We start from the raw sequence: 16441 nt of genomic DNA, 5'->3' as shown, positions 1-16441 counted from the left end.
AGAAATTTCCAGATATCAGAATATCTCCACATACAATTTTTTTTTTTTTGATTTTTTAGAACAACCCAGTGAGGGAGATTAAAAAGACTGAATTGTGGCTAAAGGCTCACTACAGAGTTAGATCGTTTGGTTTTGAATTACAGTCTCAACATTACTAAAATATGTTCATGGACAAATTGCATTACTTAATTTCTCAGTGCCTCAGTTTCCTTCTTTTAGGACTGAATATAATCGTAATTCTATCCTGAATTTTTATATCTGTGAGGAGTCAAAGTGATAATACATGGAAATGGCACACAGTAACACTCAATGCATATTGCTAGTTGTTAATTATTTTTTGTATTTTTATCATTTATTAACAGTACTATTATTCCCATTTTCTAAATGAAAACCTAAATGCAATCTATAGACTTTAATGTTTCTCTAAGGTTCACATAGTAGATGGCAAAGCTTGGATTCAAAATTAGATTTTTGGTTTAGAGATTTTGTTTCCATTCTAGTCACACTTATTTAAGTAATTTGACACAATCATATTCTAATCTGTGTCTTTAAGGTTATTTTAGCAAAAGGTGGTTGTTGGTTTTTTTTCCTATAGATTGATATAAATGATTCAGGAAAAAAAGACTAGCTGAGATTGGGAGAGGATATTAAGAATGAGAAAGGAAGACAAAAAGAAAGCAAGCAACTGAAAAGGTACAGTGTAATTAGAGTAGGTGGCAGGGCAGCCAACTGAGCTGGCGGAGGGAAGTCAGTGGTTTGCTCAGGAAACAGGAGTGATAGTGGCTAATCTGGTGCCGTTGTGGAGTTCAGATTAGACTTTTTGTACAAATTGGATTTGGAGAATTAGAGCAGGATTGTAAGACCACCTACTGAAAGGAAGAGTATTATAGGAAATCTATAAAGTCCTAAATTCAGCATTTTTTTCCTAATTGAAGAGACAAAAAAACCCAGAACTGTGTGACTTTGTTGTTTTATAATTGAAATGACTGAACTGTGGATTTGAGAGACTGCTGACTTTAGGGAAGTCGATGTGGTAAGTTGTTTTAATGGTTTTTGTGTATCATATAGTTCCCCCCTCCCTTTTTTCTTGAAATAGGTGGTTTCTGTCATACGCTTTGATATAGTTCAGGGTCTCGCAATCTGTTTTAGGTTTGTTGACAACTCAAGTTTCAGTTTCCAGCAGCGTATACTGTTTGTGTTTGAAATGCGTCTGAGGCTTGGCTCAAAATGTTTCTCACATTTCAGAAATGTGGTATGCAAACTTGATTATCTTTGCCTTCATTTCTCTAATCTTCACATGTGACTTACTATCCTGAGAATAAACCTTATGGGTAAGTCTGAGCTAACAATTTTTTTCTTCTTAACATTGGATATGTTTTATTGAAACTTCAAATATAAATTTTCAAATATAAATACTCCCTAAAAAGTATTGCTTTGTTGTTAAGCTATTACCAAATATCCTATTTAATATTATTTAGGAATTCCCAAGACATCTCATTTAGTACATTATAGTAACTGTAAGAACTTTAAAATAAAAAGAAATTTCCTCTATTTAGAGCAATCCAGAAAACATGAGGTGTGGGCAACAGAGCATTGATATTAGTATCACTAACTATGAATAGCTTCTCTGAGGAGAACTATTTTAGGAAAACTATAATGGGAAGTAGACATAACAACTATTTCAAGTTCTTATTTTTTTACTTTGTTGTTGATGCCAAAGATGTCAAGAATTTGTTTGCGTTGCTTACTTCCCATGATATAAATATACTTTAGTTGTTTTAATGCCTCTGCTGTGAAGTTTATAGCTCTTTAGATTGACTGAGATGAAAATTAAGATTAAATGAGAAAACATATGACAATGGCTGATCCTTGGTAGAAGCTTATTATATGTTTGCATATCTCCACCTATGCTAGGATGCTAATAAAATCCCCCAAATTGTGTTTGCAAGTTATCCTTTATTTTAATAATATTTTTAAATGCTTTGTGAAAAACACTTATTTGTTACTTAAAGAACAGTTCAAAGATAACTGATGAGGCAATGAGGAGAAGTTGTTTCAAAACTAACATGTAGACTGCCAGAAGCTCTAAAGAGTTTTAAAAAAAGAGAAGAGAATGGGGGAAAAATTGCAGGTAGAAAACATTGCTGGTTCCTTCTTATCACCATCTGTTCCTCTGGGGGATAAAAATACATCTGAGATGTAGAAAGTATTATTAGAATTTGGGAATAGTGGAATGGAAAGACAGAATGTCCAAGTAATGATAAGTGAAAGTGGGAAGAGAACATGAGTTTCTAGCAGTTTGAATAGTACCAGAAGTAAAAATAGCAATAAAATAATAACAGTATTACAGCAACCAAATACACTGAGCTTTTACTGTATCCATGCACTTTATATGTGTTAATCCATTTAATCATCATAACAACTCTATGAGGTACATACTACTTTTTCTAGTTTACAGATATATTTAGAGAGGTTACTTTCCAGGATCACACAGCAGATAAATGGTAAGGTCAGGATTTAAACTATGCTTTGTCTAACTCCTAAGGTCTTAGTCTTAACCATTACATTTTAACATTTGGAACCTTGGGTCAAGTGTGAAGTTCAAATGTTCTCTTCTCTAACTCTCAACTCTTTATCACCATCAGCCCTATGTCATCCACTATTTAGTCAGTCTTCTCTCCTATTCTCTTTCTAATATTCATGTACATTCAGTTAGTCTCTTGTCCTCCTTGCAAATTTTCCTTCCTATTTGTTTTTGAATACATTTCTTTGGTAATTAAACTCTCCCTATGTTGAAGGTAACTCTTTATATGTTCTACTACCTGCCCTATCATATAGACTGCAGAGTTATAACATTGGATTCAACATGTCTATTGGTACCTTGTCAACTTTCAAGGGTCCAGCTCTCCAGGCCTGATAATCCCACCAGAGTGAACTGGCCTATACATACTAGTTGCTTATGAATGGTATCTGTTCTGACTGGTTGGTGTCTGTGCTAAATTAGTTGTTAAATATTTTGTGTGCCGTTTCTGAAACTATCATTTCTTTGTTGAAAGCTGCCATGTCTCTCTTCTTCTTTCTCCATATCTAATTTTTTTATGGCCCAAACTCAGTATATTCCATATTAGCTCTTCAGTTTCCCTAAATCAATCTGCCTCTAGGTTGCACTATGCATGAAAATGCCATTGTCATTGTTCCACTCACTAAACTTTAAATCATGGAGTCCTCTTTGATTCTTCCTTTTCTCTAGTCCCCTACATCTGATTAGCTACCATTTCTGTAGAATTATCTCCACCAAATCTATTGCATCTCTCCTCTCTATATCAATTCATTATTGCTGAATAACAATAATTTATTATGTCTCATATGTCTATGGTTGACTAAGTAGTTCTTCTGCTGATTTAGCTCTGGAACAATCATTCAACTAACAGTTAGCTGGTAGGTCAACTCACATGGTTAGAATGGCTAGGGCCAATTAGATCTCTCCATGTGGTCTTCCCAGTTATCATCACAACACAATCGTCTCAGATTTTCAAGAGATGTGCAGATGCTAATCAAACTTCTGTTTGTGTTTGTGGTTTGTTTGCTGACATCCCTCTGGACAAAACAAGTTATAAACCAATTCCATAGTCTATGTAGGAAGAGATTCCACAAAAATATGGATACTGTCAAGTGTCATTCATTGGGTGGCACTTATTGTTACAGTTTACCACAGTCTCCTAATTTTCATTTTTACTGCTGAAATCATAGTTCACATTTTCATCACTACTCTGTTTTACTACTGCACAAGTTTTCGATTGTTTCTATCTCAGTTATCTTTGCCTGCCAATCCATCTGCCATACTCCAAAGGCTCTAATCATGTTACTTTCCTTTTTAAAAACAAACAAATGAATAAAAACCTTCTATAACTTCTCATAGCTTTCAGAAGAAAGTCTGCTTTCTTCTCCCTGACTTTGAGAGCCCCCAATATAACTTTCCTAAGTCCTATGGCTCCTCTACTTCTAACTCAATGTTCTACAAAACTATATTAATTTCTTGCTATTTTCCTTGCCCAATTCCTACAATTGCTATATTTCTTTTCTTACTTAAAAGCCATTTCACCTTATCTCTTTTCATTAAAACCAAGCCCATTCTTCAAGTCAATTTTACCTTCCCGTATTCCCATCAGTCACAAAGGATTTTCCTATTAATGAAATCCTAAAGCACGTTACTCATCTCTCTCTTAAGATAGTGATCATATCCTTCATTTTATTATTGTTATTTGTATTTGTGCCTGGACGTGTCCTTTCTCAGACTTAGTATGAGAAAGGTGCTACAACAGTGCTGTCCAATAGAAATATAATGAAAACCACATATGTAATTTAAAAAAATTTAGTAGCCATATTAAAAAAGGTAAAAAGAAACTAGGAAATTTAATGTTAATAATAAATTTTATCTAGACTAATGTATCACAAAATATTATCTCAACATGTAAACAATATACTAATTAATTTTTTACATTGTTTTTCATGCTAACTTCAAAATCTGGAGTGTATTTTACATACATATCATATTTCTGTCCAGATAAATCATATTTCAAGGGTTCAATAGCAAAGCGTTGCTTTTGGCTACCATATTGGACATTACAACCTGAGAATTCTATGAGAAACATTGGTGTAGTACAGAGAATGTTGACTCGTGGTAGGACGATTATCAAATTTTGGCCTTGTTACTTACTATATGAGCCTGAACAATTTATTCAGTCTCTCTTAGCCTTAGTTCCTTTATGTATACAAAGTTTTTGCAAGGATTAGAGTTGACTGTATTACACAGTTTCTGACATGGTGTTCATTTACTTAAAAAAACATCAATGTGGACATGACCCAAGCTACACCAATGTCTTGCACAATCCCTAGATTTTAGAGTCTGTATATTGTAACCATTTATTGATCACGTAAGCCATTATGCTATTTGTTTTGCAAGGAATATTAAATATGAAGTCTACCTTTAAGAAGATTGGTCCCAGAATGATGGCCATATAAATACTTATTTTTTACAATATAAATCAAATATCACTTAATAATATCATATAAGTTAAAAAGCTGTCTTACAGAGGAGTTATTAACTATTCCTGGGAATATCAAGGTAAGCTTCATAAAGATGCTTTTTCAACTGCATCTGAAAGGAAGAGAAGTTACTAGATATTCAGGGGTGATGGAAGGGAACCATAGAGAGTTAAATAAAGTGCATGAGAGTCATGGAGGAATAAAATTCCTTGTAAAATATGAAGAAATTTTAGTTTTGCAATGGATAGGTGTTAGGGACTTCATGTTTGTGTTCCACCCCACCAAAAAATTCAAATGTTGATACCCCAACTCCCAATGGAATGGTATTAGGCTATGAGGCCTTTGAGAAGTAACTACATTAAGGTGAAGTCATGAGAGTGAACTCTTGAGAGTGAACTCATTTGGATCTAATTCTCTTTCTTTTCAATCCTCTCTTCGAAGTGTTTGCCATCATTTCCACGGATTTAAAATGCATACTTTGGCATGGAGGCCTGCATCTTGAAAGCAGATCTTTTCTTGGACTTCAACCTCACATTTACAAGAGATGCTTCACATCTCTACTTCACTATTTCACAGACATCTCCTACTTAACATATCCAAAATGTGACCTTCAATTTGTTTCTTCAAGAAGCCTTTTGGTATTCCCTGCTGCTCTGTTTCACCACTTACTAAGATACCTGAGGTATTTCCTTGATTTTTTCCTCTTAACAACTTGCCCTACTTCTTCATATAAACCTTAGCATGATCTATGAATTTTTATCTTCAAACTATCTCTTAATTCCTTGCACTTCTTTTCTTGTATCCTCTTCCACCTCTTCATCCAGGTCATCATTATGTCTTGCCTGTTTTCCAAAACAACTTTTCTCCTGTTTGTACTGTTTTACTTCCTCAACTGATTTTACTACAAACCACAAAATAATATTCATAGTATGTAAGTCAAATTACAAACTCACATGCCTAACACTATTACATTTTTATTGCATTTAGACTAAAATCTCAACTCCTCATGATAACCTACAGTACTATACACTATCTGGCATGAACCTAGCCCTCCAACCTCAGCTTTGCTCTTTCCCTTGGCAATCCCATACCCTCAGTCATGATGGACTTTCTTCATTTACTTGAATGGGCCATGTTATTTTTCACCTTGGAGATTTTTGGGGATGTTTACCCCCACTTATTTTGGAATGCTCCTAACCCAGGTTTTAGTATGGCTGGTTCCTGTTCTTTATAAGTGGTCCCATAACTCAGTGACTGGCATCACCAGTCATTCAGTTCTGCAAGCAAGAAATCTGGTCTCATTGTTGAAACCCTCTTCTCATATGTCACTCAGGCCATCATGCATTCAGCATCACATTCCTAATTTACCTTCTAAATATTTCTCGACTAAGTTCTTTTCTCTCTCCACTGCCACTATCTAGTCATGGTTTTGTTAAATGACTAAAATCTCTTATTTTACCAACATTATTATGAAGAAAACACCACAGACTCACAATTTAAAACCAGACTTTATTGTTTATAACAAATTCATTGCAGGATGGACGCAGGGAGTCTAAACACAAGCCACAGCCTGGGAACACCTCACAGCAGTTTTGTAACACATCAGAATTACATGCTTTCTTTTAGGTAAGATTGTACAGAGAGAACCCTTTAAAGAATTTCCTGGTCGTTAGCAGGGGAGTAGGGTAACCATGATAATCAGGTATGTATGTCCGGGAAGGGAAGATGAACATTATGGACTTAAGGCTGCAAACTTCAAAAAGGATATTTGAAAGGGATTCTATAATGGGATAGCAGTATTTGTACAGGGAGCATATGTGTATAGAGGTTAAAGAGCTTGTCCAGGAGAATAAAACATCAAGGCCATCTATTGAAATTGTTACTATTAGCATATCAAACTGATAGAACTTCACGTTCTGTTGATTATGGAGGGGCTCACTTCATCATCAGCATCTACCTTAGCCCTTCCTCTAATCATTCCATTGTCTACTGTGCATCCAGAATGGTCTTCTCAAATCAGAAAACCACCACCAGCACCACCACCTTTCCAAAATTCTGTCAATGGATTACCACTTACCTTAGAACAAAAGGCCAAAATTCTTAGCAGGGCTATTAGACCTTTCTGCATCTGAAGCCTCATCTCCCAAACTCTCCTCTTCAACTTTTTTTTTTTTTCCTATAGCCATACTAATCTTTTAGTTACTCAGATTCACTGAGCTCCTTTTATCTCATCAGGTTTAACTCAGGGAAATTCTGCCTCTTCTACTTGGAAGGATCTTTTCTCACCTCTTTCCCTAATTAACTGCTATTCATCATTCAATTCTTAGTTCAAAGGCCACTCCTATAAAGTCATTTATCGAGGATTAGGTCAAATTCCCCTACTATTGTCATGACTTTCTGTACTTTTCTTCTCACCACTCACCATAAATCTATAGGACAGTGTCTATTTTGGTCTTTATTGAATCCTCAGTCACAGGACAGGGTCTGGCAGATATTTTAAGAACTCAATAATTATTTGTAAAATAAAGTGACATAATGAAAGAGAAGAGGAAAAGAAAAATATGTCAATTTTTGAGAAGTAGAAACTTAGTAAAGATAAGGCCTTGGAATAGAGTTATTCCTCTCATCCTCAGTCTAATTCTTCCCACATTTCACCAATTCCTGATTACCTTGATTTCTCAGATCATAAATGTCCTGGGATCTCAATAGAAGCAGAAGAAGTGTAGACATGCCTCAGAGATATCGTGGGTTCAGTTCCAGATCACCATAATAATGCGAGTATCTTAATAAAGCCATTCACAGAATTTTTCTGGCTTCACCAGTGCATGTGAAAGTTATATTTATAGTGTAATCTGTTAAGTATACAATAGCATTATATCTTTCAAAATGTACGTGCCTGTTTGAAAAAATACTTTATTGCTAAAAGAGGCTCTCATCTGAGACTTCAGTGAAGCATAATAGTTTTACAGTAATAGCATCTAATGTCACTGATCAAAGATCACTGTAATAAATATAATCATAATGAGAAAGTTTGAAATATTGTGAGAATTGCCAAAATGTATGACAAAGTATCAAAGTGAGCAGATGCTGTTGGAAAATGATGGCTTTAAACTTGCTCTGTGCATGGTTGCCACAGACCTTCAATTTGTAAAAAGTGCAATATCTGCAAAGCACAACAAAACAAGGAATGAGGTATGCCTGTATTTGACAGAATTCAACATTCTTCTGTCAACAAATGAAGTATAGAAGGAATGTACCTAAACATAATAAAACTCGTACAGGACAAGCCCACAGACAACATCATACTGAAAGGTGAAAAGCTGAAAATTTTTCCTTTAATATCAGGAACCTCACCTCTCCTCATTTCTATTCAAAATAGTATGGGAACTTCTAGCCAAAACAATTAGGCAAGACAAAGACATAAAAGACATACAAATGAGAAAGGAAGAATAAACTTGTCTCTGTTTGCAGATGACATGATTTTATATATGGAAACTCTTAAAGGCTCCAGCAAAAATCTGTTAGAATTAATCAACAAATTCAGTAAATTTACAGAGGAAAAGATCAACATGAAAAAATCAATACAATAACAACAAGCTATCAGAGAATGTAAGAAAGCAATCCCATTTACAACCACACCAAAAATAATAAAATACTTAGGAATAATTTAACCAAGGGAGTGAAAGATCTGTGTGCTGAAAACTGTAAGACATTGAGGAAAGAAATTGAATAAGATGTAAACCAGTGGAAAGATGTCCTATGTTCTTGGATTGGAAGAATTAATATTGTTAAAATGTCCATACCACCCAAAGTGATCTATTATTGACAGTTCAATCCCTGTCAATATTCTAATAGCATTTTTCACAGAAATAAAATTCAATCTTAAAATTCCCATATGGAATCACCAAGGACCTTGAATATCCAAAATCATCTTGAGAACAACAAAGAAAGCTGGAGGCATCACACTTCCTTATTTCAAACTAAATTTCAAAACTACAGTAATCAAAATAGTATGGTATTGGCCCAAAACTAGGCAACAGAGCCCAGAAATAAACCCTCACATATATGGTCAAAGGATGCTTGACAGGGGTGCCAATACCCATCAATGGGGAAAAGATAGTCTCTTCAATAAATGGTGTTGGAAAATCTGGATATCCACATTCAAAATAATGAAACTGGTCCCCTGTCTTACATCACTGAAAAAATTTTATTTGAAATGAAAGACTTAAATGTAGAACCTGACACCATAAAACTCCTAGAAGAGAACAGGAAAACGCTTCAGGATATTGGTCTCAGCAGTGATTTCATGTATATGACACCAAAAATCACAGACAAAAGAACCCCAAAAATAAACAAGGAGAACAAGATCAAACTAAAAAGCATCTGCATAGCAAAGAAAACGGTCAGTAAAATAAACAAGGCAATCTATGGAATGGGAGAAAATATTTGCAAATGGTGTATCTGTTAAGGAGTTAATATTCAAAATAGATAAGGAACTCTTACAACTCAGCAAAAAACCCAAATAACCCAATTTTAAAATGGGCAAAGGACTGAGTGGACATTTGTCAAAGAAGACATACAACTGGCCAGAGGTACATGAAAATGTGCTCAACATCACTCATCATCAGGGAACTAGCAAATCAAAACCACAAGATATCACCTCACACGTATTAGGATGTCTATTATCAAAAAGACAAGAGATAACAAGTGTTGGCAAAGATGTGGAAAAAGGTAACCCAGGTATACTGTTGGTAGAAATGTAAATTGATATAACTATTATGGAAAACAGTATGAAGTTCCTCAAAAAATTAAACATAGTACTACCATATGACCAAGAAATCCCACTCCTGCGTATAGATTCGAAAGAAATAAAATCAATATCTCGAATTGATATATGCACCCTCATGTTCAGTGCAGTATTACTCACAATAACCAAAACGTGGAAACAACCTAAAGTCTATCAGCAGTGAATGGATAAAGATAATGTTATTTGTCAACTTGAAGGGCATTATGCTGAGTGAAATAAGCCAGGCAGAGAAAGACAAATCTTGTATGGTATTACTTATTTGTGGTGCATTAAAAAATTAGAGTTGAACTCATAGGAAGAGAGTAGAAATGGTAGTTGTCAGGGCCTGGTGGGGGAGGGGGGGTGGGCAAATGGAGAGATGTAGTCCACAGGGTACAAACCTTCAGTTATAAGGTGAATAAGTCCTGAGGATCTACTGTACAGTGAGGTCACTATAGTTGATAATATGGGATTGTACACTTGAAATTCATTTAGAATAGATTTTAATAGTGCTTACCAAAAAATAAAAAAATAAAAAAAGGAGTTAACTATGTGAGGTGATGGATGTGTGAGCTAAATTGCTCTTGGCAATCACTTCATAGTGCTAATGTTATATCTAATCATCACATTGTACATTCTAAATATATAAAGTTTTATTTGTCAATTATTCTTCAGTAAAGCTAGAAAAAAATCATGGGGAAGTCAAGTACCTTCACAAAACCCCATCACGTTTCTAGGATTTTCAAACCATAAGAGCTGTCAACTCTTTGGTACGCTATGCCCTTATTATGTCAACCAAGTACTCCTAAACAGGCAAAATGATGCCACATGGTCTGGGTATAATACATTTGAAATCTATTTTTTCTTTGTTCACAGTATATTCTAATCCTTTTCTCATGTGTAATAACTTGTTAACACTTTCTTCCTTTAGATGTTTCATTTTATCTACAGAATTAATTCTGCCTATGAATACTGAGTTATTTCTCTTCTCATGGAAGGGAAAGTAACTATTTGTATTGAAGAATTATTATTTGTGATTAGACTTTCATTTGTAACTCAAAACTGAACCAACAAACACCATCATAGAGTATGACGGATAACAGAATGATTGGGACATTAGCTCATGCCTTTGCAGAGTAATCTCAATATTATGATGATCAGGATCATTTTTTATTATCATTCAGCTTCCAAATAGAGTGCCCCTAGATGCTGAACCAATATATGATAAAAGCTTCCAAAAAGACACTTACGTTCAATAAACCAAATCTCTAAAGAGATTACTTTCTGTGGTATGTAGAGATAAGTCAGATGGTTTTTGCAAAGGATAGAAAAGTCTTCACGTATTTAAACCAAAGTTTTTAGAACATTTGTATTTTGTTCTTATGGCTGTATCAAAGCAGTTTCCTTCCTTCCAATATGAAAGTGTGTGGAAAAAATTTCAGGGTCTTTATTCAGGGCTAGTTCAATTGACTTAATTTTTCTTCTCTTTTGTTTCCCACTGCAAGCCTCTTAAAAAAAAAAATAAGTCTAGAGATAAAGGAAAAAACATCTAGATCCATCAGATGTAGCTTAGAATTTGTTGCAGAAAATTATAAAGTTTTAGAAGAAATCATTCAAGGGCTCCAATAAAAACAATACTTCAAAAAAAAAAAAAAAACAGAATGGAAAGTGATAGATTAAAAGACCTTTAAAGGTCTTTCACAAGAAATTGAACAGATCAGATGGGCAGATGTGCAGTCTGTTTGCTCTTTTTGTCCTTGAACATAGACTCTGGGGAAATAAAAGTGTGGGTAAGAGCCACTCACATAATTTGTTTTTAGGTAGAAATGGGTGTCTTGAAAGGGTTTAGGTACAAAGAGCACCATTTACACTAGAATAAAAGGTAAAATATGTATTATTTCCCTATAATAGCAAATCTGCAAAATCCAACTGATATTTTGGGATACTTTTCAAGGTCTTATTTGTTATAAAATGATTATATGTGCATCAATTCAGTGAATGGACATTTTGGAAACACTTCTTTGAAGCTCAGTTTCCTCACCTGTAAAATGAAAGGAATATCTACTGTTTTAGTCTGATGTATCAAATGAGAAATTGTATATAATATACTAATCATTATTTCTGCCTAAACGCATATTTCTTCATGTCCTCAATAAAGATGTGTTTCTTATTCTTAGTGCTGAGGTCTGTCAGCCTAATACTCTCCTAAGATCTAACTCAAGGAAGAAAGAAAATCACAGAGCATTGGAACTGGAGCAGAAAGCAACATTCAACTCTAATTTGAACTCTTGCCAGGGTCAGTCTGTGTGTCCTTAGCTGTAAAAGTCAGTTGACAGAAAACCTCTCTGTCTTGAGTTTAGTACTTCTAATTCAGTTCTAGGTCATAGGATCTGTAGGAATGCCTCTATCAGAAATGTCAGCCTTAGCTTTGTATATTATCTTCCATGTGCTGTAGGGCCGCAAGCAAAGATTAAGTAAATTCTGTAGCTTACAATGAAAGTGCATATCAATCAATCCAACATATGTTTATTAAGTGCATAGGACTCTTTTAGGTACTTTGAAACATGTTACCCATGTTTAAGTAGGAGTCTAGTTGTGAGAGCAAAAGAGAACTATGTGATACATTAATAAAAATAGAGGAAAATATTGTAACAGTGTGCGTAATGAAGTATGGGTAGTAGGTTGTTTGACTTCAAAGGAGGAAAATGATGCCTGTTCTGAAATGGTTGAGAAAGCTTTGTGGAAAGGGAAGGGCTTGATATATAGATGAGGATTTGTAAGGAGGAGAAAAGAGGGAGGAGTATTCCAAGAAGAAAAGTAGTGACAGAGGCACAGAGGAATGAAAGAGACTGTGTGGTGGTACTAAATAGCTTAGTTGATTAGTGAGGCTGGAGAGGGAGATTTCTGGGATATGAGGGGAAAATAGGTTGGATAGGTAGAAAGAGACTAATATCAGAAAAACACATTTCCTGTCAAGGCTTTCCTAAGAGGTTTGATATATCGATACCAGCAATGGCATTTCTGACTATGTAGAAGATCACTTTCTATGCAAGACCTTTATATGTTTCCGTGGGGAAATTCTAGGAACTATCATTCCTTAAACTGATAGTAATACAGAGTTAGTTTCTTAAGTTTTAGGTTACATTAATTCTGTGGTCTGCTTCACTCCTCCTACTAGCCCCGAGCTGTGTAGTTTAAATGAAACTGAATTCAACACTTGTAGTCCACTTGCACATAGGTCTGCCAATCTTTGAATCCTTTCAGATTTGTGTAAACCTACATCTGTCAATCCTCACTCCAGGCTACTACTGTCATGTGTTGAAATCACTGATTTTGAATGACAACCTACTTCCTGCTTACTATTTTTATATCACTGGGGATGGAAATAATAGAACTATCCCTTGATTTAACTGTCAGTCCAGTGATACCTCAAGCATACTATAACATTTTACAAAGCCCCTCAATCTGCCAGAAACGGATGGTTTTAGTAATATTACTGGCTTTGTAGAAGATGAAAGTTTAGCTACGAAATGTTTTCCTGTACCAAAATGAGTACTAATACATTAAAAAAAATTAGAATAGAGACTTACATCCAGCAAAACGCTCCTCCAATGAGAATAAACTTAAGATTTTTTCATTTGAGAAGGAAAGGCATTATTTGGTATAAAGGATTTTCTGCTTTATAGTCTAAAGATACCAAATTAAGAAATTGGTATCCATTTTTTTTTGTTGTTAAAAAAAACCAACAAAGGGAAGAAAAATAAAAAGGACTAATATCTATACAGAAATTTTTCTGAGTAAAAGAAAGTATTTTGTGTAAATACAGTTTCATGTTATAGAGGTTTAATTTTAGAGGTACTATGTGGAAACATTTTCAGTGTGCAGGCTTAGAGGTGTCGCTACATAAGAGTCCATCTTCCCAAGTCCTGGGGTGAAACTTACTGAAAAAGCAAACAAAAGTGTAAGGAAGATACAAATCAAAACGATTACCTTTATTTAAAAACTAATAATGTAAGAGACTAGTTTTTATCAGCGGATGAGCGGCATTCTTAATAGTGAACCTAAGAATTAGATTGACATTTACACTCAAGAGCCTGAACTGGAGCAGGGCTCCCCTGGACGGGGCAGAGCCTCTCTAGAAGAAAAAAGCAGAATACCTTTATCAACCACCAAGAGAAAGAGAAGGAGCCGGGCTGCATGTGTGCAATATTTCCTTCCAAACTCATCAAAAAGACTTTACCCACTTCCTCTAGTGAGTGAAGTGGCAGAGAGACGCCAGAGTGTTCAGTACATGTAGCTATTCCTCAAAATAGAAAAAGAAGATGAATAGAGAAAAATAATCTCCTTCATACTTTTTGGTGTTTTGAAAGGACAGTAAGTATGTTGTGTTAAAGTCAAGAGTTTTAAAGAAGAAAAATAATATGCAAAAATAAAGAACCTCAATTATAGTTTCTTTCTATATATTTTCACTGTTCCTTGCTAGTGACACAGTAATAAATATTCAGAGCTCTCTCTAACAGTTCATTTGCTCTGGAATTCCTATCCATGCCCCATGATTGTCTTTGATTTTTCTCCCCCTTTTGGAGCCTTCCTACCCTTATGCAACATTTGGTCATGGAAAACTCACAAGAATAGCATCCCACAATTTTACTCTCACAATTTCTTCCTTTAAAACTTTTTTTTCTTTTTGTTAACTCATCTCAACCAGTAACATGTTTGTCTCTCGAAGGACATACTAACTTCATTACAGTAAACGTAAAAGAGGGTTTACTGGGGAATGTTACAAACACAACACATATAATGCTTCACAGTTTCATTAATCCACAAAGAGTGTTGCTTTGGCTGGTACATCTGGACTGGGTGACTACAGAAAGTGCTCAGCAGACAGAGACCCCCACTTCCCCAATGCAATATAAATATGGGAGGGAGCAGCCAATAAGTGGCTTTGTTAGAAAATATGGCTTCTGAGTCCAGCCTCTGGTATTCCCTGTTCTTCCATTGAGCTCACTCAGACCTGTGGAGTCAATCTTCTTAGTAAGCTATCAAAAGAAAAGAGGAAATGAGTCCTCAAAGAAAATAAAATGTATTCCTTCTTACTGCCTCAAAAACTTAGTAGGTGTTAATGGCTTAATATATTGATAGTTTATATTAACTGAATTAAATTTTAATGATTATTTTAAAAAATCTCCTGGAGATAATGTCTTTACTCAGAGGTGTGACTGCAGTGGTAGGAATACCTAACAGGGAGGATATGTAGGTAGACTCTGAGCAGTCTTCCAACCGCCAAATGTCAGTCACTGACTACCACGTCGCTTTCCACTAGAGGGTAAAGAATGCTCCGAGTGTCAGAATCTGCCATAATCTACTTACACATCAGCTGAAAAGCTGCGTGGAAGTATGTTTGTTTTCTATTTAGCAGTAACATACATATTCCACAGATGTACTCTTATGAGTGCAAATGAGAGAATGTTTCATTTCCTCTCTCAAGGGTACACTTAACAAGGAGCTAAGATCTTTTCAATTGGCGACGTTTAACATGGGACGTATTCTGGTAAAGGCATGGCTAAAGGAGTGATAAGAAGAACACTTACTTTTTTTAAAAATTATATCTCAAAGCTCTTAATTTTTATTTTATTTATATTTGGCTGTGTTGGGTCTTCGTTTCTGTGCGAGGGCTTTCTCTAGTTGCGGCAAGCGGGGGCCACTCTTCATCGCGGTGCGCGGGCCTCTCACTGTCGCGGCCTCTCTTTGTTGCGGAGCACAAGCTCCAGACGCGCAGGCTCAGTAGTTGTGGCTCACGGGCCCAGTTGCTCTGCGGCATGTGGCATCTTCCCAGACCAGGGCTCGAACCCGTGTCCACTGCATGGGCAGCCAGATTCTCAACTGCTGCGCCATCAGGGAAGCCCCCAAGAACACTTACTTTTTATAATGTGATTATTTAGGTTGTGTAGGAAAGGGATATTTCCTCTATGATGCGTCATTTAGCATAATTATTGATTATTTTTTAGCTATTTATATGTGGATGTAATTTGGGTATACAGAAACAAATTACTTTTAGGAGTAAAGAGAAAATTTGTAATTTTCTAGGTAGGATGACCGTGTAGTCACATACGTTACAAACGTGTTTTTTAACTTATCAGGACAATCCCCTCCCCCTGCCCCTTTTAAAATTAAAACCTCCTGTGGAAAATCAATGTATAAAACTCTAGTAATGAGGCTCCTCTCTTTGGAATTGCGGTGGGATGTTTGGGAGCTGGATTGCCTGCCCTCACCTCCTCCCTCCTTGTCCAGGACCACTTGAAAGCATCTATAGGGGCATGATATGTTGCTTTTAAACTTAAGTACAGGAAGAAATTTTGTAAATGCTATATTTTTGATTTTTAAGTTCAGTACCTTCTGTGGAAAATGTTTTTGAGACCTTTAAAAGTTACAGTGTTCGAAAGAATATTATGAAATAATCTGTAATATGTCAAAATGTTCTTACTATTTATAACAGCAGCATTTTTATACAATATATTATGTTGAAAATAAGTGGAATGTAACTCACAGGGAGTGTGAAAAGCTGAATAATTTTCAGCTGCAATAATGCTACATAATCAAGAAACTCAA

The 16441-nt window shown here is 35.3% G+C and overlaps 1 protein-coding gene and 1 long non-coding RNA gene across 10 annotated transcripts in view; one reads left to right on the top strand and one right to left on the bottom strand.

Annotated features, from left to right (window-relative positions):
• LOC309656075 (pancreatic alpha-amylase) overlaps window positions 1-16441 on the top strand; it is a 60309-nt gene that overhangs the window by 30612 nt on the left and 13256 nt on the right. For 2 of the 9 annotated variants that reach the window (XM_082452235.1, XM_082452230.1), the window contains exon 1: window positions 1246-1331. The exons of 2 other annotated variants lie outside the window; for them this stretch is intronic. Coding sequence is in view for 2 of the 7 variants with exons in the window: in XM_082452226.1 (XP_082308352.1) it covers window positions 12010-12128 (119 nt within the window). In the remaining 5 variants the exon portion in view is untranslated. Of the gene's footprint in view, window positions 1-724; window positions 1034-1245; window positions 1332-7728; window positions 7821-12009; window positions 12129-16441 lie in introns of those variants that run through there. 5 more of the 9 variants (XM_082452231.1, XM_082452226.1, XM_082452228.1 and 2 more) reach the window with 5 other exon arrangements.
• The window catches only part of LOC309656463, a 235695-nt gene that overhangs the window by 211685 nt on the left and 7569 nt on the right, over window positions 1-16441 (bottom strand). The gene's annotated exons all lie outside the window — the stretch shown is intronic.

The sequence above is a fragment of the Balaenoptera physalus genome, assembly GCF_965194825.1.
Source record: "Balaenoptera physalus genome assembly, chromosome: 1".
Taxonomy (NCBI): domain Eukaryota; kingdom Metazoa; phylum Chordata; class Mammalia; order Artiodactyla; family Balaenopteridae; genus Balaenoptera; species Balaenoptera physalus.
This window is presented reverse-complemented; position numbering and strand designations above follow the sequence as displayed.